The sequence below is a fragment of the Pseudovirgaria hyperparasitica genome, assembly GCF_010093815.1.
Source record: "Pseudovirgaria hyperparasitica strain CBS 121739 unplaced genomic scaffold EJ05scaffold_4, whole genome shotgun sequence".
Taxonomy (NCBI): domain Eukaryota; kingdom Fungi; phylum Ascomycota; class Dothideomycetes; order Acrospermales; family Acrospermaceae; genus Pseudovirgaria; species Pseudovirgaria hyperparasitica.
This window is the reverse complement of record NW_022985552.1, coordinates 349,591-374,568: the sequence shown is the minus strand read 5'-3', so window position 1 is coordinate 374,568 and position 24,978 is coordinate 349,591. Positions and strand designations below refer to the sequence as shown.

The 24,978-nt window shown below is 53.2% G+C and overlaps 7 protein-coding genes across 7 annotated transcripts; 4 read left to right on the top strand and 3 right to left on the bottom strand.

Moving 5' to 3' along the window:
• Nucleotides 1–466: 466 nt before the first annotated feature.
• Nucleotides 467–6,244, bottom strand: EJ05DRAFT_498159 (uncharacterized protein; the record flags this gene model as incomplete). Its single annotated transcript, XM_033746644.1, has 6 exons — nucleotides 467–663; nucleotides 713–862; nucleotides 914–5,063; nucleotides 5,118–5,764; nucleotides 5,810–5,904; nucleotides 5,952–6,244. The coding sequence occupies 6 exons, from the start codon at nucleotides 6,242–6,244 to the stop codon at nucleotides 467–469; spliced, it is 5,532 nt and encodes a 1,843-aa protein (XP_033602645.1).
• Nucleotides 6,245–7,546: 1,302 nt separating this feature from the next.
• On the top strand, nucleotides 7,547–9,239 carry EJ05DRAFT_462271 (nicotinamide-nucleotide adenylyltransferase 2; the record flags this gene model as incomplete). The annotated part of the gene is made up of 8 exons (XM_033742677.1): nucleotides 7,547–8,134; nucleotides 8,183–8,207; nucleotides 8,275–8,399; nucleotides 8,457–8,482; nucleotides 8,530–8,617; nucleotides 8,664–8,706; nucleotides 8,756–8,893; nucleotides 8,941–9,239. The coding sequence occupies exons 1-8, from the start codon at nucleotides 7,985–7,987 to the stop codon at nucleotides 9,237–9,239; spliced, it is 894 nt and encodes a 297-aa protein (XP_033602644.1). The 5' UTR covers nucleotides 7,547–7,984.
• A 659-nt stretch (nucleotides 9,240–9,898) lies between these two features.
• EJ05DRAFT_449908 (glycoside hydrolase) lies at nucleotides 9,899–12,579 on the top strand (the record flags this gene model as incomplete). Its single annotated transcript, XM_033742352.1, has 1 exon — nucleotides 9,899–12,579. A coding segment is annotated over exon 1 (2,466 nt), but the record flags the coding sequence as incomplete, so codon positions are not given.
• A 337-nt stretch (nucleotides 12,580–12,916) lies between these two features.
• On the bottom strand, nucleotides 12,917–14,774 carry EJ05DRAFT_508756 (alpha/beta-hydrolase; the record flags this gene model as incomplete). The annotated part of the gene is made up of 2 exons (XM_033748031.1): nucleotides 14,458–14,774; nucleotides 12,917–14,342 (listed from the first exon to the last, which is right to left on the bottom strand). The coding sequence occupies exons 1-2, from the start codon at nucleotides 14,697–14,699 to the stop codon at nucleotides 12,917–12,919; spliced, it is 1,668 nt and encodes a 555-aa protein (XP_033602642.1). The 5' UTR covers nucleotides 14,700–14,774.
• Nucleotides 14,775–15,748: 974 nt separating this feature from the next.
• Nucleotides 15,749–16,704, top strand: EJ05DRAFT_498155 (uncharacterized protein; the record flags this gene model as incomplete). Its single annotated transcript, XM_033746643.1, has 2 exons — nucleotides 15,749–16,431; nucleotides 16,536–16,704. The coding sequence occupies 2 exons, from the start codon at nucleotides 15,749–15,751 to the stop codon at nucleotides 16,702–16,704; spliced, it is 852 nt and encodes a 283-aa protein (XP_033602641.1).
• A 1,665-nt stretch (nucleotides 16,705–18,369) lies between these two features.
• On the top strand, nucleotides 18,370–20,680 carry EJ05DRAFT_275020 (uncharacterized protein). The gene is made up of 2 exons (XM_033740385.1): nucleotides 18,370–20,351; nucleotides 20,416–20,680. Exons 1-2 carry the CDS (start codon nucleotides 18,588–18,590, stop codon nucleotides 20,563–20,565), a joined length of 1,914 nt encoding a protein of 637 aa, XP_033602640.1. The 5' UTR covers nucleotides 18,370–18,587; the 3' UTR covers nucleotides 20,566–20,680.
• A 967-nt stretch (nucleotides 20,681–21,647) lies between these two features.
• Nucleotides 21,648–24,711, bottom strand: EJ05DRAFT_508753 (ubiquitin binding protein). Its single transcript, XM_033748030.1, has 4 exons — nucleotides 24,444–24,711; nucleotides 24,253–24,385; nucleotides 23,144–24,194; nucleotides 21,648–23,094 (listed from the first exon to the last, which is right to left on the bottom strand). The coding sequence occupies exons 1-4, from the start codon at nucleotides 24,512–24,514 to the stop codon at nucleotides 21,881–21,883; spliced, it is 2,469 nt and encodes an 822-aa protein (XP_033602639.1). The 5' UTR covers nucleotides 24,515–24,711; the 3' UTR covers nucleotides 21,648–21,880.
• Between the last annotated feature and the right edge of the window lie 267 nt (nucleotides 24,712–24,978).

Here is a 24,978-nt window from a genome sequence, read left to right as displayed (position 1 = left end):
GCAACTCAGAATCATATCACACAACGCAAGAAACACCCGAGATATGTTATCCTTTGCATTACCATACCGCTATCCGAGAGATATCTATTCCATGTGCAGTGCACCAACCTCGATCTAGCGGCTAGGGCCCTTTTATCTTCCTTGTGGAAGGACAAATGTTAACGCCTGGGCTTCTCGAGCCGACCTTCCATTCCAGCCCATTGTAGGAATGCTTAGGCAGTACGACCGTCATCCAATGTATCCATGCATCAATTTAAGCAGAGAAAACCACAATGGCGAAAGCGTATCATGGTGTATGACCGGATGTGGAAAATCGCAAAACACCAAATTGGAGATCATGATATGCACCAAGATATGCTTGACCGTTGCGAGTGTTCTGAGAGACAGAAGAACGACTAAAGGAATAATGCGATTGTAGCGGTCTGGTACTATTGTGTTATACGACCACATGCAAGACGTGAGTAATTTAAGATAGATGGAAGGCTCCTTGACCTTCTTTGATAGCGACGTTGAGTTTATTGCGAAGGATTTCCATGCTCGAATAATCTGGCATCTTGAGGTAATTGACACACGTCATGACGCTGGGTAAGTAGTCATCAGATGTGAAAGGAGGCTCACTGGGCTTGCACACCACAGTGAACATTGGTGTGAGGCTCTTGAAACCTAGTAAGAGTTGTTAGAATGTGAGAAGAAAGGATCAGGATGGACTGACCTCCTATGGGGAGCTTGGGGCTGCCCGTGACAAATTGCAAGAAGTCGCGTCTCTCGGGAGCAGACAGCTCACTCATAGCGTGCAAGAGGTTGCGGACACTTTTACTGTCGAGGTTGAAACCATGATCGGCCTTGATAGAATCCATCAATGCTGCCATAATTGTCAGATAGCTGGGGATAGATGCTTAGCAGGTATACTCACTTTCCAGGCTCCAATCCTCGTCCACCCTCCCAAAGAGCATGACCAACTCATCTGGAGTGAATGCCTTCACTGATGAGTATGGGAACACTTGAGAGAAGCCGGCACCAAAAGCGTCGATTTGTGCTTTGACACCACTTCCTAAGGTAAGATCGAGTACTTTATCTACGTAACTCGCGACGTTGTCGATAGTCACAGGCGTGTTGACACCATCTGGCTGCAGCTGAATTTCCGGGTAACCTGGCAAGGTAAAGTCTAAACCGAGGTCTTCAACTCGTGCGCCATCAATCGTGATAGCTTGAGCCGCTTCGACCTTCTGAGCAGCGCTCAATGTTCCATTCTCATCAACCTTTTTCTTTGCCATGGAAAACTTCTTGAGCATTTTCAGGGACCGAGCGAGATCAGCATCTACCGATTTAACGGCGCCAAGGGATGGGGTAACAGCCGTCGCGCCGTCTCCGACACGGAAGAATGTTGGGTTGAAGGAAACGTCGATAATGCGTGAGTCCAACATAGATCGTGCGACAAATTTGCCTAGCATCTTGAAAAGGTGAAGCAGTCGCCTCCCATTCTCGCTGGCAGCCTGCTCCTCGCTCATCGGTGCAGGAAACAACCCTTGTTTTCCAAAAGCATACTCATCATCTTCATTTGATTCATTCTCCCGCCACAGCTTGAGCTTCTTCTTGGAGAACTCCTTGGAGACTGTCGAGTAGAATTCCAAAGTGGGGCCGAGGCCGGTGCCGACTTCTTCAAAGTACTCGACTTCAAGAATGCTTGGAGAAGATCCATACAATTCCATGACTTTGATGGCTGACTCGAGAATTCTAGTACGTGAGATCCGCACCTTCTGCCTTTGCATTTTGCCCATGAATGGTCGTTCATCGCGATGTCTATCATAGCGGGAGTCATTGGACGTCTGCGCACTTTGCCATCGCGTCATTGACCTAGAGTATCCGAAGGAAGTCGACTGCAAGAAGAGATGCCGAGTCTCAAATGGGAATAAGAATGGATAGAGCCTCGCGAGATCTTCGCTCCACGATGGCAGGCAATTGCTTGCTACAATCAGTGGCTCTTCCAATTGCCTATTTAACTTCGCGGTCAATTTGGTATTGACAAACTGGGACACGGGTTCAGGTTTCAGTTTGCTTGCTATTTGATCCTCGGCGAGGACATCGTCCAAGTTCGAATTCATATCATGGAGAATGCTCAGAAGTTGTAAAATCGATGCTGTTGCCGGGTGCTTGGCCAAAGATGCCGGCAAGCCATCATGAACTCTGGCTTGCTCGCCGTGCGCATGAAGTGATGTCGACTCGACGGGTGGTGGACCTTCTACCCGCTTGAACTTAATTGTATGGATTGCACTCCAAACTGGTCGCGGTCCATTGTCATCCGATTGCAGTTGTTGAAAGTGAACAGCACGGTAAATGGTAGTTTCGTTGGTGATTGGCTGCCCGTCCACCGTGAACTCGATATGCCAGTCCTGCGGCGTGGCTTGGAGAGCTGCAGCATATGAAGATGGACGAGACGAGGAGGTTGGCAGGCTTTGAGGGGTCTGTGATGACATCGCGCGTGAAAGAGCGCTGACACGAGCATTCAAGCGGTCAGCTGGAGAAGGGCGTGCTGTAGGTGTGTTTTGTGAAGGAGTTGCCACTCTGGTACCATCATCCTTGTGAGCAGTCACTTTGCCCGTGGATGCTACTTCAACGTTTACAGCAGAGGGGTCAGTAGTATCCTCGGTGCTATCATCATCTTCAAGATCATCCACAATGGAGTTTAGAGCAGCGCTTGCGCTCTCCATCTCGTCATCTTCATCGGTTAGCTGGGTTTCGTCTGCACACTCGAGTGGGTCTTGTGAGTCTCCCAGCTGGGGCGCCGGTGGAGGCGGCGCAGGTGATGATTGAGCAGGCTGTCGACGAGCAGATCGACGGACGGGAGCTGGTTCTTCCGAAGTCGTCGCGTGAGCTGGAGTGGTAGTCGCGGAGGAAGCTGGCTTGGATTTCGAAGTTTTCCTCGTGGAACTGCGACTTGATGTACCTGCTGTGGTGGTCGGAACTGGCGCAGTAAGGGTGTTGCGTCGATCAGGGTCTCGCGAGTTTGCAAGGGCAGCAGCATAAGCCGCAATTGCACTTGTAACCCGCTCTGAACTCCTAGAGCCTCGGGGCCGATCCGCAATTACAATGCGAGGGCGTAGGTAGTCGTCCAAGGCTTTGAAAGTTGCGATTGCATGGATCGAGACCATTATGTTCCTATAGCCTTGAGGAATTCCGGAATCATCATCTGCAATGAGTTTGAGCCGCAATTGTTTCGCGAGCATTGATGCGGGGCTACTGCGATTACTATCGAAGGAATTCTGGTGCACTGTAATAACTTCGAAATGTTCAGCTCGGCTGAGCAGATCCTGAAGCTTACTGACAAGAATGCTGAACGGAGTCGACGGAGAATTGGCGGAACCTATCTTTTGCTTGCTTTGTACTGTTGAGCCCATGAAAGCTTCCAGGAATGCAGCCCTTGCGGATGAGCCCGAATCATTAGTAGTATTAGAGAAAACCTCCAACAGTATATCAACAATATTCGAAGTCAGGAGCTCATAGCTGGTGATACTATCGAGTGCATCACCGTCGAAGTAATCCGCCATGCGATGAAAAAGGCCAACGCACTCGTCCGGTTTACCATCCGTAAAGGCACTTTTGATCTCTACAGCAAGGCTTTTCAAGTCTTCTAATATGTTGGATGCCTTGGCTCGAACGTTGTGTCCTGATTTCTGCTCGTGAGCTTCATTGAATCTCTTTGCGCGAAGAGTTATGATATCTTCAATGTTTGGCAGACTCTGACTGCTTTCGTAGCGGCGATCAGAGGAATGTGACGAATCTGAATCAGAGTCGTCGCGATCTTCAGGGTCATCCGGATCTTCGTCGTCCTCATCTTCTGATGGCAACTCCGGATCGGCGATATCAATTGCGGCTTGTTCGACCATCTCATCATCTACCATGGAGCTGGAGCTAGCAGAGCTACCTTGTATATCAACAGGCACGGCCTTAGAGCCTGTCCCTTTTGGCTTCTCGTCCAAACTCTTGATAGGTCTGTTAGCAAGTCTGGTCACTTCGGCAATGACACCTTCACGATGGAATTGGTAACGGTAAATTGGTTCCAGTCGTTTCAACAGAAGCTCAGCCGCTTGTAAAGCACTTGTGACCAGGCTTGGATGATCCTCCTGGGACAGAATTGAAGCAAGGTAAGACGCGTACGGAACGGGACGTAGGGCATCTTCGAGAATTCCAATATCAAGATTCGAGAGCATCTTCAGCTGTGCCCGAAGGACTTGTTGACGAACATTGAGATTGACCGTGCTGGAGTAAGCATCGGTCAAGGTGGGAAGGAGGACAATCGCAAATCGTCGCACTTCCAATTGGCAATCTTTGAGTAACTCCAGTCGTTTCTCGTTCAGAGTTTTCTTGTTATTGTCGGTGCTTGCATTCAGCTCGGAGGAAAAAGTAGGACCCAGTACATCACCTAAATATGCTATGCTGCTTGTCTGTTCCTCGGGGAGCAGTTCGCATATGACGCTCAAGGTTTCATAGATCTGATCTCGGGGGCGGTGTATAAGTGCTTGCATGATGACTACACTATCAATCTTCGTGGCGACATCCTCTGTGCCTGATGGAGGAGATACCCCAGCGAGAATTTGATATAAAGTGTCGACGACATTCATCTTAAGCAGTTCGACTGATCGCAGAGGACTCGCTCTAGCTGTATGTGACAAGACACGCAAGAACTGGGTATGGATCGTAGGGCCGATCAAGTTGGTAGTTCCCGGAAGCAGTAGTCGTAAGACGGCTTTGAGCAAATCAGCGCTGACGAGTTCCTCCAGCTTGGCGTACTGCATTTTGAAACTTTCGACCACGCGGGAAACACAAATGCAACCTTGCTCGACAACCTTCTGGTCATTGCTGCTCAAAACATTGAGAAGTATCGGCATGACGTCTTTGATTGTTCCGAAAGAGTCTTCAGGTATGTTGCGACAGCAGTTCGCCGCAGTAGTGACAGCTGTTCTCTGTGTGCTGGTAGCGAAGAAGTCTAAATACGTGAGACAAGCTGTGAGACCTCCTTCACGCACAATGGACGCAGGGAAGTCGACTGAGATCTTCTCAAGGGTCTACACCGGATCAGTCAGTCAATGTAGATGAGTGAGGGTGTATCAATGACATACACTCAAGGCTTGTTCTGCGAGATCAATGAAGTGAATTTCGAGCAACTTCTGGCACAAAATAGGGACCGCTCCGCTGTAAACGACGTTTGCAGTCGCGGACGGTAAGGCTTCCATTAGATTCGCGATACATCGGCATGCAAGTAGCATGATTTCGGGGTTCTCTTCGCCGAAGTCATTTGGCTGCATTAATGAGACCAATTCTTTGACGTATTGGTCGGGAGAGAAATGGCCGGCCAGATTGTCCTCATTCGACACAAGTAGCAATTCTGACAAGTCCTGTAACGCGATGAGTTGAAGCGACGGATCATCTTTTGCTCGGAGGTTCTCCAGTATTGTTCGCAATCTTGACGATACGCCGGACATCATACCTGTCAGAGCACGAAGTGTGCTAGACAGACCTCCAACACCACCAGCACGACTGAGGTATCCTCCACTGAACGGATTGTCGTCGTCATCGTCATCTTCATCATCCTCATCATATGCCTGTCCTGGTCCATCGTCGTTCTCGTCCTCACTGAGCTCTGCTTTTGTGGCATCGACACTGGGCTTATCTGTAGCTTTATCTGTACTATCGGGAATGTCTTCCTTCAAAGCAACGGCTTTCCTGCGCCGTCTTGAAGGTGCTGGGGTTGTGGAAGGACCATCCTCTGTAGGAACGTTAGTTGATACTGATACACACTCCGCACACATACCCGTAGAGTCCTTTTTGCGTCCATTCCGACGCTTGTTTGTGCTGGTCGAGGGGGTCTCTGCGATGCTTTTGTCGTCTGAGGGTCCACCCGAAGGTCTGTAAGTGTTAGCAAGTATATCACCGCGTATAGCCTCACTCCGTACCCAGCGCCTGACATTGCCGCTGTGGCCTTTCCCCGTGTCCGTCGAGCTGGAGCGACTGGAGCAGGAACAGAGGCTGTAGATGCTTCAAGTTCGTCCACTTTTTTTCTTTTTGATCGTGATCGAGGTGTGGGTTCGGTAACAGCCGGAGGTTGTTCGATGGAGGGTTCCCCGCCCGAGGCTTTCCGTTTGCGCGATCGAGTTGGAGCTGCAGGAGGGGCGGAGAATGAAGGATGAGTCGAGTTTGCGGCACCTGCTGAGAGCCTCGCAGAAGAGCGAGTCACTCTTGACGACATGAGAATTTGATTTGTTGGAATTGAGCGCGCGCAAGCCAGAAGAAAGCCCGCAGCAGAGGCCTTGGAAACGTGCTGCAGCAAGCAGTTAAGTCAGAGCAGCAGCAGATTCCAGGCTCTTTGGGCAAAGAAAGGGCGATATCAGATGATGAAAGGGTGGAATACCTGGAACAAGTAGTGGATGTGGGATTGAGAAACAGTGGATGTGGTGGGTGACGCTCGTCCATGCCACGGCTTTCGCAGCTACGCCATAAGGTGACAGAGGTAAGTAAACGCTGGGAAAGTGTGCTAGAAGCAGTGTTCGATGTGCTGCATAGAGGTGATGAGTTTTTCTTCGAAGACGAGTGTTCCTTCGAAGCAAAGATGCTGATGGAATGCAGTCACAGGTCACAGCTGGCCTGGCTGCTCTTGGAACACAGATGGGTGGGGCTTAGCGCGGCGCCTTGAATAATCACGTATCAAAAGTCAACTACGGAACTGGAAGCATTGAAGATGATTAGGTCAAGTAACCCAATTCTGGCCAAGTGTTTCACACGGCATCTGTAAAGCTCTCGATACGGATGCTGAAGCAAACAACCAGGCTGCGTGGCACGTAATATGCTCTCAATTCCTTCACTCGTCGTGGACATCAAGGTGTTAACGAATATTTTGACTTGATAACATCATCTTCACAATAGACATCTACGTATTCACAACGAAAAGTTTGAGGCTTTCGCCACCAGAAGCAGATATACAGTACTAGACTGTAAGGTGATCTCTGGAAGATACGGGAATGGACAGGTAGAATAATGTTAGGGTATGTGCTTGAGTGGTACGGATGGAGTCATATTGACGATGCATTGGCCCTAAGTCTCCGAAGATGAATTGCGGAAGATGAAATATTTCCATTTCTACGAGCTGATGGTGGTTGTTGGGATCTTTCAAATACGGAAACCCATGCCCTCATTCCTGTCTACGACAATCGTCAACGCCAACGGCTATTGCAGTACTGGTGAGCAGGTATGTCGCTTTTATGCTTGGAGAAATGATGCTGTGTCGAAAAGAAGGTATACGGCGACGAGATATCTCAGCACCACAATGGTAAATATCTTCTACTTACCATGAAAGGCTTAGAATGGGCACACAAGTGTCGATATGGATTAGCCTCCACGTGAAATCAGCAGCTATCACCAAAAAGGCATAAATCGGAAATGGCCGTGAACTGCGGCTGGATTGGTTGGCAAATTGTAGAGCACGCATGGATGACTTGCAGTGTAAGAATATCCCATTCCATTTCCAGACGGTCCACTCCGGTCGGCGGTCGGACATCCTCATGCTTACAGCAGCAACTAAAGCTCTGTTACCCGAACTGATCGCGTGATAAGTGACAGTGTTGGTTTCGGAAGAAGACGTCAAAATGAAGGAGAATTGCGGTCTTCAACTTTGGTCACAGCAGCCCGAGGGCGGTTTTGTCGCACTGAACGACAAGCATCACCGTCGCCGCAGGGAGGTCAGGTCCGAGGCAGCTTTGTCCATGGATGCCTTTCACCCACCCACCCACTATTACCACCACCGTGACTCCACTCCATATTCGCCGCCCAACCGCCTAGCGTCATCAGATATTAGCTCTCGGTCCTTGTCTTCACTTGTCAACCTGGAAACCTCCTAACAGAACCCACTTCGCTTTCTCATCCCCCCTCAACGAGACTCCATTTCCGCAGCCTGTATATCTGCACCTGGCCTGCCCAGACGCCTTCCGACGCGATGACCGACCCCGAGCCGTATTTTTCCCACGACCACATCCAGGCACCCCGCATGATACAGACCGACGACGAATTTCAAATGGCGCAATCGCTCGACGACTATGAATTTCCTAGCTACCGCCTGTCTAAGGTCTTGAAAGACTCAACAAAGGTGATTGTCTTTCGACTCTTTCATTGCTCTAAATCTGACATCCTACAGACACCTTTAGTCCTTGTCGCATGTGGTATGCCATCTCTGCCTGCGATTGGCGCCAACTCCTGTTTCATTCTCTAATTGTCGTCACCATATAGGCAGTTTTTCCCCTCCGACATATCTTCATCTGCGCATGGCCGAGCAAGCCGCGGATTACTGCCGCTTTCAGACCGAGTTTGAAGTAATAGGTGGCTTTCTCAGCCCTGTCGGTGACGCATACAAGGTTCGTGACCCGCGATAAGAGGGGTATTCAAGAGTCTTCTTGTTGATCATGGCGCAGAAACAAGGACTAGCAAGTGCTCGGCAGTATGTTTGAGCCAGCTCGCATCTCTTTTGCGCTAATGGAAGTGCAGCCGCATAAACATGTGCAACCTAGCCGTGCAATACAGCTCGAACTGGATAGCAATAGATCCTTGGGAGCCACTACACAAAGAATACCTCGTAAGTTTGTCTCGAGACCGGCCGGTACAGGACTGATCGATGCTAGCCCACTGCGCAAGTTCTAGACCACTTTGAAGAGTCATTAAACCGTACGTGAAGGCAGCGTTGTCAATAAAATAGCTCAGCTGACAAAATCAGGCGATGGCGGCATGGAGACCAGCACCGGGGAAAGGAAAAGAGTCAAAGTTGCCCTGCTTGCGGGGGCAGATTTGATACAAACTATGAGCTCACCAGGGGTTTGGGCGGAAAGGGATCTGGATAGGATCCTGGGACACTGTCCGTTCACTGTCGTTGCAGCGCAGATCCTTACTAATGCAAGATAGACGGAGCTTTCATTCTCGAACGAGCCGGAACAGACATTGACGACGCCCTTGCAAGCTTGCAACGATGGAGAGACAACATCCGAGTAATCCCCCAACTGATCCAGAACGATGTAAGCTCCACCAAGATACGTCTCTTCCGAAAACGCGACATGTCGATTCGATACCTTGTCCCGGACCGAGTGGTGGATTACATCTACGAACACAACCTTTACATTTCTGACGACGAAGCAAAAACCAAGTCAGACAACCCCGACAAGGGTAAAGGCAAAGCTGAAGGCGTATCAGCAGAGAGTTCGTAAAGAATGTCAAGTGCCCATCGTTCGAATGTGTCTATTCGGCCAACCTTCCTTAGTTCCTTGGAGAACGACCACTAGATACTTCTATCATACAGTGATACAAGATCTAACGAGCAGCGCTAAGCATACATTCCTCATCACGCCGTAATACGGACAAGCGATTATATTGGGTTGGATATAATGCAAAGCCTGCAATGATCTGGTTGCGCGGATGTACAACTGTCATTTCCTCTCATCTCATAGTCTCTGAGAAACGCCATAGATGCTGCACCGAGGACAGCCGCTGGCGGAGGCGGAACCTCGGTGCTGGGGAGGCTTAGTGAGTATTTGGGTGATATCCATACGTTTTATGATTAGCTATGACTGAATGCGTGCGACTATGTGCCGCCAGGCCAACCGACCCGATTCAGAGGGCAGCTAGAATTGTTAGTCAAGCGGGACGAATGTGAGAATCTTTGCTCATGCTTGTGATCATATTTGCGAGCTTTTGCTTTGAAACAGATGACCTGCAGGGACAGGAGGGTAATCGAAAGATCGGGTTTAGCGCATGACGACGTTCAACGCGAGCCAACCAGCCACACTTGGGCTTAGGTAGGTTGTCCGGCCACCCGCCACAACCAAACAATCCGGACCTGCTTGTGCATAAGGTACCCTGGATCTGGGCCAGGACGGGCGATCTCAGATAAGATTTTGCAATTGTACATCGATCGTTTGCTCCGAAGCCTGCGCAGTTTTTCTTGTATATTCTACCACATCAAGCCATTGTACCTCTGTCAATATATTATCAGCTACTGTTTACCCTTCTACACCATCCATCCTACCCATGTCGTACTGAGCCTCTTGAGCTTGTATAGCTGCACCACCACATCTCAAAGCCATGCCTCGCGGCGACCAAGAACGCACCCCCGAAGACCGCGAACGTCGCCGCCGCGAACGACAGCGTCGCGAACGGGACAAAGATCGCGATCCCGAGTCCCGCCGCGAGAGAGACCGAGATGGCGACCGCGAGCGTCGCCGTCGGACGGATCCCGACCGTGACCCCGAAAGAAGGCACCGTCGTCGTCATGGTCACCGCAAGACTGAGAGCACAAATGAGCTGCTTCCCCGCGAGGAAGAGTCCCCGAGCCCCATTATAGCACCCAAAGCGCGTCGGCGCGACTCGTCAAGCTATGGATATGGGACGGGGGAAAGTAGCCGAGGGAGTGGGAAGCCGTTGGTGGCGGGGTCGCTGGCGGCGCTGGACAAGGCAAACTTCAAAAGCGGGTGGGGGAAGGGTGAGAATGGCGTTGATGGCGGGTATGTGGAGAATGTGAGGAGGAAAGAGCAGAAGCTGGAGGATGCTCGGATGGAAGAGGAGGATGCTCAGAGGAGAGAAAATGAGGCTAAAGAGAAGGAAGAGAGGAGGAGAGCCGAGCGAGAGCGGATATTGGCCGAGAAAAGGAGGGCAGAAAGGGCGAGGAGGAGGGATACTGATGATATGGGGATACGAGTCAGGCCTATGGATGAAGATGAGGATGATACTGCAGGACATAGACGAGGGCGGAAAGATTACACAGACTCAGAAATCGACCGAAAGGAAGAACGGCGGCGGAGAAGGAGAGAAGAACGGAAACGCAGAGTGGTCAGCGGGCCTCTGGCGGAAGAGGGTGATATCCACGACGATGACTACGATGCGATTCCGGAGAAGAGAGGCGGTGCGGGAGGGAAGAGTGACGCCGACTACTACTACGAGGATCTGGAAGCCAAGAGGAAGAGGAAGAAATGGATAATGATAGCTATTGGGGTATCGCTCGTCCTGATTGCGGTCATAGTCATTGTTGCGGTGGTGGTATCCAAGAAGAACAAGGATTCGTCATCGACAGCAGATTCCGGAGCAGCCTCGGGGAAGCCAGCCAACACGGAGCTCGATGGTATTTCCGAGAGTGATATCCCAGAAAGTGCTCGCGGCGGCCTCTTGGACCCATTCACTTGGTACGACACGACGGACTTTAACGTGACATACACGGAAGAGACCGTTGGAGGACTATCAGTCATGGGCCTCAACTCTACCTGGGACGACAATGTGCAAGCCAACGAGAAAGTTCCCAACCTCCAAGATTCATTCGGCTATGGCAAGCTCCCCATCCGGGGAGTCAACGTCGGCGGCTGGCTCAACATCGAGCCATTCATCACACCCTCCCTCTTCGAGCAATGGAGCACCCGCGACGGCGTCATCGACGAATGGACCCTCACCACCAAACTCGGCCCAACAAAAGCCGCCCAGACGCTCGAAGCGCACTACTCCAGCTTCATCACGCGCAAAAGCTTCGAGGACATCCGCGCCGCCGGCTTCGACCACGTCCGCATCCCCTACGGCTACTGGGCCGTGACCATCTACGACAACGACCCCTACGTCGCCCGCATCTCCTGGCGCTACCTCCTCCGCGGCCTCGAATACGCCCGCCAGTCCGGCCTCCGCGTCAACCTCGACCTCCACGGCCTGCCCGGCTCCCAAAACGGCTGGAACCACTCCGGCCGCCAGGGCACAATCGGCTGGCTGAACGGCACAGACGGCGACCTCAACGCCCAGCGCTCCCTCGACATCCACGCCCAGCTCTCCACCTTCTTCGCCCAGCCCCGCTACAAAAACCTCATCACCCTCTACGGCCTCGCCAACGAACCCCGCATGGTCGACCTCAACACCAACGCCGTCCTCAACTGGACCAAGACCGCCACCGCCCTCATCCGCGCAAACGGCCTCGACCACCCAATCGTCGTCTTCGGCGACGGCTTCATGGGCCTAGACAAGTGGCAGGGCCGCCTCGCGGACACGCCCAACCTCCTCCTCGACGTCCACCAATACGTCATCTTCAACACCGACCAAATCACCCTCCCCCACGCCGACAAAGTCGCCTTCGCCTGCACAGACTGGTCCGCCCAGACCCTCCGCTCCTCCGACACCGAAACCGGCTTCGGCCCCACCATCTGCGGCGAATGGAGCCAGGCAGACGCCGACTGCGCCCCCTTCATCAACAACGTAGGCCAAGGCACCCGCTGGGAAGGCACATACAACACAGGCAACGCATCCACCTCCGTGCTGGACCCTACCTGTCCCACGCACAACAACCCAACCTGTAGCTGTGCAAAGGCGAATGCCGAGCCGGGGTCTTATAGCGAGGGGTACAAGGCCTTTTTGAGGGATTTTGCAGAGGCTCAGATGGAGAGCTTTGAGAAGGGCTGGGGCTGGTTTTATTGGACTTGGGAGACGGAAAGGGCGGTGCAGTGGAGTTATCGCAGGGGGGTGGAGGCGGGGATTTTGCCGAGGAGGACGTGGGAGAGGGGGTTTAGGTGTGAGGGGCGTGGGGGGGAGGGGGGGGATTATGCGGGGTTGGGGTTGGAGGAGTTTTATTAGGGTGGTGTGGTGGTTGTGGGTGTGGTGGGTGTGGTTGTGGTGGTGGTGGTGTGTTGTGTGGATTGGGTGCATTGCGTATTGCATTTTTGCATTGTTCAGTGTGTTTTGTTCTGTGTTCAGCGTGTTTTGTGTTGTTCTGTTGGTGGGCCATACATGCGTGCGTGCATCTTATGTGATCTCATATAGACATGGACATGTAAACTATCCATCTTCAGGATTTTATATATACATTCTATCATACATCCCATCATACATACATTCCCATGCACATGCACATGCACAACAAGCCCTACCCATCCACCCCAAGAACACCCCTAAACCACCTCCCCACATCCTCCATCGCACACTCCCCATCACCATCCCCATCACCACCACCACCACCACCATCACCCCGCATCCCAAGCCCACCCTCACAACACACAACATCCACCCTCCCCACACCCTCCGCAACCCCCACCCTCCTCAGCTCCTCCGCATCCGCCCTATCATCCCCGACCCCAACATCCACATTCCCACCGCCATGTCTACGCACATACTCCCTCGCAACAGCCCGTCGGACAAGCGCTGTAAACTCTGCGTGTTGAGTGGCGAGCGGGCTGGCGGGAGTAGTGTGCAGGCGGAGAAAGGGGAGGGCGAGGGAGGTGGAGGAGGGGGGGTATGTGCGGTGGTATGTGCGTGTGAGGCGGGGGAGGGAGAGGGATGAGGGTGGGGGCAGGGAGAGGGAGAGGGGGTCGTATTGGGGGTGTGTGGGAGGGGAAGGGAAATGCGGAGGGGTGGTGTCCGGGTTGTCGTAGATGAGCGGGTCGGTAAAGGAGAGGGGGTCAAAGTCGGAGGTTGGGACGAGGGCGGTGAGGTCGATGGCTAGGTCTTTTTCGGAGAGGTGGGAGAGGGATGAGGGGTCGAATGGGGTGTCGTCTGTGGGTGGGTTGACGTCGTTGTTGTTGTTGTCGTCAGGGGAGAAGTCAGGTGGTGGGGAAAGGCTTGCGAGGAGGTCTTCACTGGCGGGACGGGGGAGGATGGCGGATGGCGAGCGGAAGAAGAGGGCTGGGGAGGCGAAGCGGTCGAAGAGCGAGGAGGCGTGGGGGAAGATGCTCGTGCGGAGGGAGAGCAGTTCGGATGACGGGAGCGCAGGATAGGAGGCGTTCGCGATGAAGGAGTCAGGAGGCGGCAGGGGCTTTGGCTTCTTCGGCTTCTTCCTCCTGCCGGTCTTTGTGAACTCGACAATCTCGGCGTCGAGCGCACGCTCAGACTCCCTGACGTCGTCGCCCTCCTGGCTCTGCGACTCCAGGTCCTCGAGCTGGGGATCGACGTCCTGGTCGGAGGGGTTCGGAAACAGCCAGTCCACGATTGGACTGTCCAGCACCGCTGCGCCTATCCGATGGCCGCCGAGCCGGCATTCTGTCAGGGCCAGGGCGGTGGCTAGAGTGCCGCCGAACAGTTCACCGCATACGCCCAGCTTGGCGGGTTTGCGCATGTACTGCGGATCTGGCGAGACGAGGTTTTCCAGCACCCAGTCGTAGCCGGTCAGGACGTCATGAATGGGCGTGGGGAAGGGATGAGCCGGTCCGGAGCGGTAGTTGATGCGGATAACGGTAGCTTCAGCGGATTCGGAGAGGGCTGATGCTGCGTGGTCATCGTTCAGGGGGTCTGCTTTGAGGCCTGATGGAAGATAGATGATGGTGAGGGGGGGTGACGCGGTCGCGTGGTGAAAGATGCTATGACGGTGTCAGAGGAGGGTATGATATGATGGGGTGGCTCAACATGACATGCAAGGCCAGCATCAGATATCAGATATACCACCAGAAAAGGAACAGCGTAAAAGGTACGTACTCGAGAGTGATGGATCCATTCGACCGGCAATCAACCGTGACCTGTTGTCTGCGTGACGCAGCATCAGAGTAGTATCTAAGTCTCACTCCATGCCCAAGCCACGCGTTGCGTCGTCGTCGTCGTGGTGGTGGAGTAGTAGTAGTAGCAGGGCACACGCGTCTCGCGGGCGTGAAGCTGCAGCACGTAGGTATCCGTGTCCAAGGCCCCAAAGCAAGAGTCAAGACGCCTCTCGACCAGACCATTTAGGCCTCACCGCAGCTGAGACTTTCTGACCGGTCAGCAGCCTTTCCGTCTGCGGTCGATACGAGAGTTTGAATGTTGATGGAGAGATGAAGTGAACCTTGACGGGAAGTTTGCCGTGGGTGTGGACGAGGCGCTAGGCCAGAAGGGTCTGGATGGATGGGAGTAGAATACAGTATTGTACCGGAGGATCTGCTAGTGTCAGCGGCAAATACGGGGTACTAATTACTCGATCGGTCTGCCTGCCGCACGAGGTAGGCTGCATAGCTGCATAAGCTGCATAGGCTGCATAAGCTGCATAAGGCTGGCTAAATATACATAGACACACTTGTGCATGGTCTCGCGCCTCCACCAACAACTGCAAGACATGATGCTAGACGACGTTCATGCGTGCTTGGTGTCAAGGCAGAAGATGCACTGATGGATGTACAGTGTGATATGCTGAGGTAACAGCAGCCTAAGGCGACGAGCAGTCACAAGTAGTAGTGCTATATGCTATCGTCTGAGAGAGCACAGCACAGCCACAGTGCATGTCTGGACATGATGTAGAGAATACAAGCCACTCCCATGAACGCCCAGAACAGAACAGAACAGAACAGCACAGCACAGCACAGAACAGAACAGAAAGAGTCAAATATCCCATCAATCTCACAAGTCAAAATACTCACAAACACTTACCAAGCAGCCGAGTCTTCCCATCAATAAATACACCACCTACCCTGGACAGCAAGAAAAGCAGTACCACGGTCTCGCGACATCAAGCACAGCACACAGTAGAATATACCCATCAGACTCAGAATACTCAGAAGATTCAGAGCAGCAGATGGACCGGTCCCAAGAACATGGCCATCCGCGACAGTCCGGCAGCGTCCGCGGTACCAGGCGCACATAAAGGAGGATTTTTTTTCTTCAAAAAGTTGTCAAGACTTGTGGTAGAAAAATATATAAATAGGAAGCCAAGTGGTCGTCTCTGTCTCTTGATCAAACTTGTATAAAAACCAGTGCAACTACTACTACTACAACTTACTACCAACAAAGATCAATTCTCATCATGAAGACTCTACTTACTCTCAACATCCTACTTCCACTACTTGCTGCCGCCACTCCAGTCGACTATGCTGGTGTAACAGGTGATGGTGATGGCGTGGTGACGGTGACCGGGCCGGCGAGTGGGTTTCATACAGTTATACCGGGCAGTTCTCTGAATGTGAATGAGGGAGGGGAGAAGAAGAAGAAGAAGGGTGGAAAGGATGTGGATGTGCATTTGGTTGTGCATGTTGATGAGGACGAGGAGATTCACGTGGATGTGCAGGTGGATGAGGATAAGGATGTGCATGTGGACGTGGAGGTTGAGGACAAGGACGAGAAGCCCAAGGAGAAGCCAAAAGAGAAGCCCAAGGACAAGCCTAAAGAGAAGCCAAAGGACAAGCCACAAGACAAGCCAAAAGACAAACCCATCGAAAAGCCCAAAGAGGAAGAACAAGAACAAGAAGCGCAGGCCTGCAAATGCGGCGTGGCCGGCACGCCCAACCACAACGGCAACGAGCTCGAGCTCAAGGCGTGGCAGCCGATCGGCAGCAAGAAAGACTGGAGCCTGGCGCAGTGCGGACACGCATGCATCGCCAAGGAGCAGGCGAACAAAGGGTCGCCAAAGTGCCAGGGCTACGGGGTGACGGGCATCAACGGCGGCTCGCCGGAGCTGCGGCTGTGTTTCATCTGGGAGCACGCGAGTTTGTAAGTGTACTTTTCTTGATGATGCGCATGATACATGACAGTGTTGTTGGATTTCTTGTTGTGATTAATTAGTAGATTGCTAATGTCGAGTGCGGCATGTGTAGCAACGAGATCTTCACGCCGGATCAGGAGGGCCCGGTGATGTTTGCGCAGCGGTGCTGTGCGCGCGAAGACAAGTCGACGAACTGGCTGTCGACGAACGAGGGCGAGCCGAAGGTTGTGTGCAGTATGGGCACGCCGTGTCCGCCGGGACATCCGCCGGGACAGGACTAGTTGCATCTATTATGGATCGAATTGAGAAATAAAAGCTGGCAGTGTCGTGTTGTATGTGTGAGTGTATGTGTGAGTGTATGTGTGAGTGTATGTGTGAGTGTATGTGTGAGTGTATGTGTGAGTGTGGTGAAGGTGATTGTGTGTATCAGTGTGTGTATGTATGCAGGGGAGGGATCAAGGGAGACGGGCAGACGGGCCGACGTGCCAGGCAGGGTAGTAGGTAGTAGTAGTGGGCAGGGCAGGGTAAGAAGGTACGTCATGTTGTTGTTGCAGAAGATGGGAAGAAGCTTAAAGGATGGAAGAGGGGGGCGCAGTGTGTTGGATGGTTGGTGGTGGTGGTGGTGATGTGTTGGGTGTGAGTGGAGGAGAGAGCGGAGAGGCAATTGAGTAGTGTGTGGCAGGCAGGAGTGGAGGATGTCGATCTGGGGTAATGATCAGTGAGAGTGGTGAGCGGTGAGTGGTGACAGTAGGTAGAAATGAGTGAAGTAGGTAATTATTAGGTAGTGGGCGAGGGGAGGAGTCAGCATTGATTACGGTAATGGCTAGGTAGTAACGTAGTAGGGAAAGCAGTCCTGAGTCGTTTAGGCAGATTGTCCGAGCTGCACGTGGCACTTGGCGCATGCATGCTGACTCCTGTCTGCCTGACTCCTGCCTGACTCGCCCTGCCGGCTTGGCTGATGGACGATGGACGATGGACGATCGTCCACAGCTCTTTGTGCTCAATCATCACAATGCCATTGACTAACCACCAACAACGTCCATGCAGACTGACTGGCACTGTTTAGAGCACTGCTTGATACTGTACAGTGTAATTAGCGAGTGTGTCAGTAGTAATTAACTGGCGAGCGACAGTGACAGACTGCTGGCCGCACACGGGCTGAATTGCACAGTGGACGCTGGTAGCGAGAAGCGAAGAAGCGTAATTTCAAACAAAAGCCCTGGATTAACGTTGTGTGGCTTAGCGGCGCGGGGGCCAGAACTGCAGCACTGAAGCAGCAACTGAAGCACGCACCGGGGCCAACTGACTATTAGTCCAACTGTCCAACCCACACACCCTCTTCAGCGTCGTCGGCCCCCTAGAAAAAGGGCAAAAGGGCAAAAGAGGCGGCAACACTGGCTTGTTCGGGCTGGTCCACTCGCCCACTCGCCCGCTTTCTTGTTGCCCACCACCACTCGCCTAATCCCACTTCTAGCCCCCTCCATCCTCTCTCTCTGCCCTGCCCTGTCCTGCCCTGTCCTGCCCGTTCATCTCCATCCACATCTCCATCTCACCTACCTTACAACTCGTCAATCCCTCCATCTTCTCTCCTTCTTCTTCCCTCAAAAACACCTACCTTCATCCTGCTCTCTCACTCACTCACTCTTATACTGCTACGCTCTCTTTGCTAGCCTGCCATCTCTCTCTCTCTCTCTCTCTCTCTCTCTCTGCTTGCTTCTCTTCTGTTAGCTCCTTTTTCTATACTATATCTTCTTTTTATTTATGCTCCTCGCAATCCCTGCCTCCAAACCCCAATCGATCGTGTGCTTCACCCTCCTCCATTCTGCCGTCGCAAGAGAAAGCCCTCTCCTCGCAATTCACCCTTCAATAATTGCCGTCTAGAGCCTGCCAAACCACTCGACTCGACTCGACCCGACTCATCCGGCCTATCTGTACAGACACCTCCTCCTCCAACCCTCTCCGCCCCCTTGTCCTTGAAGCCTACACGACATCCTTTTTCCGACCCCAATTCCACACACACCACACCTGCCTCGGATCTGCGACAAAAATAGATCAAGAGTCCAACTGAGAAGCCTGACATCAACACCCTCACATCCAACACTGCTGGCAACCTAGACTCTTCCTTCTCCCGCGGGCGCTGCTCCCCGGACTCGAAAAGTCCGCCATGCCCGACCGGACTCGGTTACGCGCCTTCTGCACCCTCCTGAGGAACCTCCTGTTTGCCGCTCTCATCTACAGCCTAATCTTTGGCGTCATAGAGGTCGTGCGGAATCCAAACGTGCGGACAAAGGGCAAGCTGGGCATTCCCGCCGTGCTGGACAAGACGGGCCCTGCCGAGTTGGTCAAGACGACAAAGACGGGTGTCCAGATCAAGTTTGCTAGCTCGTCCACAAAGGTCACCCTCAACCCGCACGCCAACGTCTTCAACCGACCCGTCAGCGCTGTCGAGCTGCAGGATGACTATCTCGGATCGCGTCCCCACGTCGACACCGAGGCTGATCTCCAGATGCTGGTTGAGGAATGCAGAGGTTCCTATGCCGGCATCGAAAAGATGCGAAACGTCTTTGACTGTCTGCAGTTTTTTGCAAACCAAGAGTCCAAGTACTACCGCCTGCCCGCAAAAGAGGCTCGCGCCGGCCAACAGAATCCGACAAAGGCAGAATACGTAAACGCAGACGGCCACAACAACACCCTCACAAAATACCCCTCGTACAAACCTCCCTCCAACGAGTCGCTCGGTGCCTGCCCGGGCCCAATCACCCCCTATCACACTTACTGGACCGGAGCGGCCACCTGGCGTGTCGAGGTCTTTATCAAGAGCTATCTCTACACCCAAAACATTGCCTGCTCCCGTCTCTACATCTGGCTCGACACCGACCGCAATCCCCACGCCATCGAGGATATGATGAACAAGGATGCTCTCTTTGCCCGCTTCCTCCCCCTCGTCGAACGCGGCGACATCACGCTCATGGCCTGGAAATTCCCGACACGCATCCCGCTGCCCAGCACCGAAGACAACACCGACGGCCGTGGCTACTACAAGACGCCCGGAAAGCCAAACTCGAAGGGCGAGGTCGCCATCGCCGACGGCCTCGTCCGTGACGCCGACGGCCAGGAATGGCTTGTCCTGACCCAAAAGCAGATGACTTTCCTGCCCGTCGCTGTCTCCGACGCCATGCGCTTTGTCGTGCTCCACCAGTATGGCGGCTCCTATTACGACATGGACGTGCTCATGCTCCGCGACATGCGTCCTCTTGTTCTCCCCTCGAACCACTCCTTTGCCGAGCGCTGGGCGGCCCACCCCCACCCGGGCGACTACAACACGGCCATCATGTCCTTGACTGCAAACTCGTCGCTGTCGTCCTACCTCGTCCGTGGCGGTGTCCGCATGGGCCTGAACTTCCATCCCAGAGTCATCGGACGCATGGCGTGGAAAGATGGGCGTGACCAGGAATTTCTCATGCTCGAGACGGCCGCCTTTGATCCCATCTGGACCGAGTTCAACTGGGACAGAGAGGGCCGCTGCACAGTGCCGTGTCTGAGGGACTATGGTGCTGCATTCAAGGGCAAGACTGGCGCGCTAAAGGATGAATGGGAGAGCTACGACGGCCAGCCTCTGAAGCGCCTCAACCTGACTCTGCCGGAGAACCAGGCGCTCAAACTCCGCACGCCCGCCCATAGCAATGCCACCATGATTCCAAAGCTGGCCCAACGCAGTCATGAAGAGGTTTCTGCCTCGTCCGAGGAACAGAAGCCGGGCGGCGAGCACGCTGCCGAGTCCTTCAACGCCACGCCCGACGAGGAGGACGAGCTTCGGACGAATGGCTTGGTTGCTGATTACAGGCTCGAGGAAGACAAGTTTCCTCCCAACAACAGGACGCTCGAGAACTTCTTTCGAGGTGCATGGACCTATCACATTCACAATCAGGTAAGTTTTCATGAAGTGTATGTATGTTACCCCCCATGTGACTGACACTTTTTTTGCACGACAGTGGCTAAAGCATCCTGAGCCGTCTTCGTGGATAGCCATCCTCGAAGCCGCACATGACGGCTTCTTTGCCGGCACACGCACGAATCCATATGGCGAGAAGTGGGAGGGGCCTGCCCTCATGCCATACAACTACTGGCCGGAATTCGTTTGATCGCGCGGGGAGCACCGACATCTTGTACCCTCCTCCTCCTCCTCCTCCTCCTCCACCGGCTAGTTTAGCGGCCGAAACCAAGATTTTTTGCGCAAACTTACTACACAACAACCCATTGCATATACACACCACCTCTAGAAGTTTTTCGCCGCTATACATGATCTTAATTGACACCACCAACTTCGACTTCCGTCGCCGTCCCACATTCGCCGCAACAAAACAAACCATCACTAAGGCGACGTATAGACTTTGCACGTACGTACTTTTTTTGGGATGCCTGTCATTGCCGGCACTTTTGTTCCAGCCCTCATTGTACACACATCATTTTCGGCGGTACCGGCGTCTTGGAGCTGAAGCCCTTCTGATCTACGGGAAGGGGGCCACACTCTATTGCATTGTTTGTTTATATACATCTTCTGGGGCCCCCTTTTTTTGCTTCATTCGTTTATAAAAGAAACTGGGCCGCATCATCTCGGCGTTCTATACATATTATTACAACGGAGGGAACTTTGCTGAAGGAAGGCAGGAAGGAAGGGGACAATAGGACGTGGGGGGAATTGCGGATCGGTATCTGGACGTGGACGTGGACGTGGACGTGGACGTGGAAGAGGAAGACAGAGGAAGAGCGGGAAGACAGAGCACCCCCACGCGCCGCGGATTGTGTGCCTGGACCCGGCCGTACATGATGATGCCAGAGACAAGACTAGACTGTGCAGAGGAGCGGGATTGAAAGGGGAACAGCGACCGGCTGTGTGCGTGGTGCAAGAGGAAGGGAGAAGACTGCTTGTGCGCCAAGTTAAGACGGTTAACTAGACAGACAGACAGACAGATGGACACGGGCATGTATGTAAGCAGACCAGCAGTCAGGCAAAGCAAGCAAGTAAGCGACAGACGGACAGATAGGACAGCGGATGAATACACAGACTCTGTGACATGTACAACTACTTGACTTGCCTTGACACTGGTGTTACTCACTACTATCACTTTTGTGGCCTTGTCGTTCTGCACCTTTTGGTCCTTGCTCTCAAATTCGTGACGACGATGGATAGATAGATGGAATGGAATGGAACAATACGTCTAATGTGATGTGATGTGATATACCTACTACCACCCAATGCTACTACATATATATATATATATACCCTACTTCCCCCAAACACCTCCCATCCCCCCTTGCAAGTAACCCATTCATTACACGCCACTCCTACCATTCCATCCATCCATCCATCCATCCCTGTCTCCATCCATCCATCCATCCATCCCCGTCTCCATCCTCCCATCCATCTATCCTCCCCACCGACACCAACCACCCGCCTCACAGCTCAATCAAGGCCTCCTCCTTGACCGCCTGCGGTTGATGTCGCGGCGCCTCCGGGAAGCTGTCTGCTGCGTAGCCGGCGTATGTCTGTTGTGGTTGTTGTTGTTGCTGATGTTGTTGTGGTTGTTGATGTTGATGTTGTGCTGGGGTTGGGGGTTGCCATTGCTGTTGTTGTTGTTGTTGTTGTTGGTGGTGGTGTTGATTGAGATGTTGATGATGTTGTGGTGGTTGAGCTGATTGCTGTGTTGGAGGGAGTGCTTGCTGGGGCTGTTGTTGATGTTGCTGTTGATGTTGCTGTTGATGTTGCTGTTGTGGCTGATGTTGTGGTTGCTGCTGTTGCTGATGTTGCTGTTCCAGCTGCGGTTGCTGCCAGTATTGGGGCTGCTGGCTTGCGGCTTGTGGCGCTTGTTGTGGAGGCTGTTGTTGGGGCTGCTGCGTCGGTTGCGTCTGCTGTGTGTAGGATGGTGGTTGCTGAGGCTGCTGGGGCTGCTGGTAGAGCTGTGGTGGTGCGGGCTGGGGCGGCGAGATTGGGTATGTCTGTTGCGGAGGCTCCGTCTGTTGGGGTCGGTGCTGCTGCTGCTGCTGCTGCTGCTCAGGGGCTTGTGCTTGGGTGGGCGTGACGTCACCATAGTAATATGAAGTGTTCGGATCTTCAGGAGCTGAAGGGAGTGGTTGCGCGGGGTTAAACGACGCCGCTTGTTGCGAGTGGTTCGAGTATGTTGATGTGCGACGTTGCATGTGTGGAGAGGCTTCATAGGATGTGCTAGGAGGCTTCTGTTGCTGCTGCTGCTGCGCCGCCGCCGCCGGAAGTTGTGACTGTCCAGGAGCATAGCCGGCAAGACTCGGGTACGGCCCATTCGAAGCCTGTCTTTGCAGTCGATCGTGGGGCGCGTTGTATTGTGTTGGAGTTGCGGATGCGCGCTGGTCGTATTGCGCATACGACGGCTGCGTTTGTTGCGCGGGCGCATAGCTGTATGTTGTCTGCGGTCGCGCATACGGGTCTGATGGCGCTGCGTTTCCCGTATAGTAATTCTCAGCTGCCGACGGACCGCTGTGGTCTGTCGACGCCTGGAGTTGTGGATACATATTCGAAGCCGGCCGTGGCATTCCGTAGGAAGACTGGCTGTATGTACTCGAGAGTCGTTCTTCGAGCATCCGATCGTAATATCGTACTACAGTAGAGAGCTTGGCATGTATATCAAGGAGTGTATCTACTACCGGTTAGTATCTGCTTGGTCTCATCAATCCCACTCCACTGACCGTATTTGCTCATCGACTCTCCGTATGTTCTTGCGAGCTTAGGACGTAGCTTGCCGATACTTTCATATAGCTCTTGTATCTGTGGCTCCCGAAGGATAGTTCCCGGGGGCTGATGTTGTAGTCGATCGACAAGCGTGGAGAATAAGTTGATGTTCTCAGCCTCCACAGGCGTCAGCTCGTAATCGTTCTTCGGAGCTACAGGTGCTGCAACGCCATTCGAAGATAACGTCTGCTGCTTGAAAGTTGCCGCATGCTGCTTCTTCTGCTCCTCCATGTCCGCCAGAGATGCCGCGATAGCCGCTTTGAGGTCATCGTCCTCCTCTTCGTCCTTTGCCACCGGCTTAGGTACGGCGGACTTTGGCTTGGGCTGTGATTTCGGTTGTGCCTGTGGAACATAACCTGATCCCGGAGCGCTACCTTTCGCCTCTTCCAGACTCATCTCTAGTGCCTTCTTGAGATCTGCATCAAACGAGTCCTCCACCCGCGCACTCCTGGGCTCCATCGAACCTTGGTAGAGGGTTCGGGCCGGCTTTACAGCCTCGAAGCCCCGAGCGACTGAGGACGGCTTTGACTTGTCGGTGAGCTTGAGATAGCATCCATCGTCGACCCTGACAGCCTCTAGTATGCCGAGGTGCGGTAAAGGTAGTGTCTTCCCGGAACATGAGCCACAAAAGACGTTCCCGCAATTCCGGCAGTGGTGTTTCCTATTCGTAAACGTAAACGGTGTCCTACATCGCATGCATACATCCGAATCCGCCCATTCCGGAGGTGCACTGCTGTCAAACATGCTACTGGCGATAGCCTCTCTTTGCGGAAAGCTGTAGCTCCTTTGGAGTGTCCTGTAGACCTCTCCGATATATGAGAGACTGTTCCTTCCCTCGGCAGCAACAGCCCACGATTGTATGAGTTCTAATATCTTTGATTTGACGGCGTGATTCGGGGCACTTTCTCCGTAGCCCTCCAGTAAGGATGTGAAGTTGTCGATGAACTCCCGTGACGCAACTTCATTCATGAAATGGGTTCCGCCGTTCTTGAAGCATGTATCTGTGAGCTATGTACTGGTCAGTCCAACACACATAAGACCGTGGGATGGGATATGGGACGCGTACGTTCAAGGCCGCCAACTGAACGTTCGGATTCTTGTTGCCTATGCGCTTCTTTAAAGCCCGCATGGCTTCTTTAGGCTGCACTGTTTTCGAGCGGATAACATCGGATATTTCGAGGTTCAGGGCAATGTCTTCTCTGTAGAGATGTCAGCAACACGGCAGCCGGGCGAAGACAGCACTCATATAGTCCGTACAAGCTTGAAGAGGTCGCACGTTCGATCTGCTCGTCCAGAGCTGAAGTGCCCGATGAGAACCACCCTGCCATGGTCGTCGCTGTTCGAGCTATGGTGGAAAGAGGTATGAGGTAGGTACACCGCACTGAGCAGACAAAGCAGATAGCAGGAACAATAGTAAAGAAGAGGCTCGAAATGCGACCAGGTGAGTATGTACGTATGTACGTATGTGTGTGTGTATTGTTGGGTATCAAGACAGTGAAGCTGTTCTTAGGAGCTGGATTAGGCGGTAACTAGAACCAACCAGGGCGATGGGATGCGGCAAAGACCGGGGGGGTTTACTAGGCGGGTTCTGGGCTGAATCTCTGCCTGCCCGCGGCTGGTGGATGCTGGCGTCGTCATTCGAGTCTTGGCACACTGTAGGTTGAACAACCACCCTTGTCAATTCAGATCAAAGTGGGACTGACTGTGGTGGGAGAGTCTCATGAACACACACCGTAATCCTCTGCCAGCATACGTATTCCCCATTTACCGCTCACCACCTTCTTAACTTCGC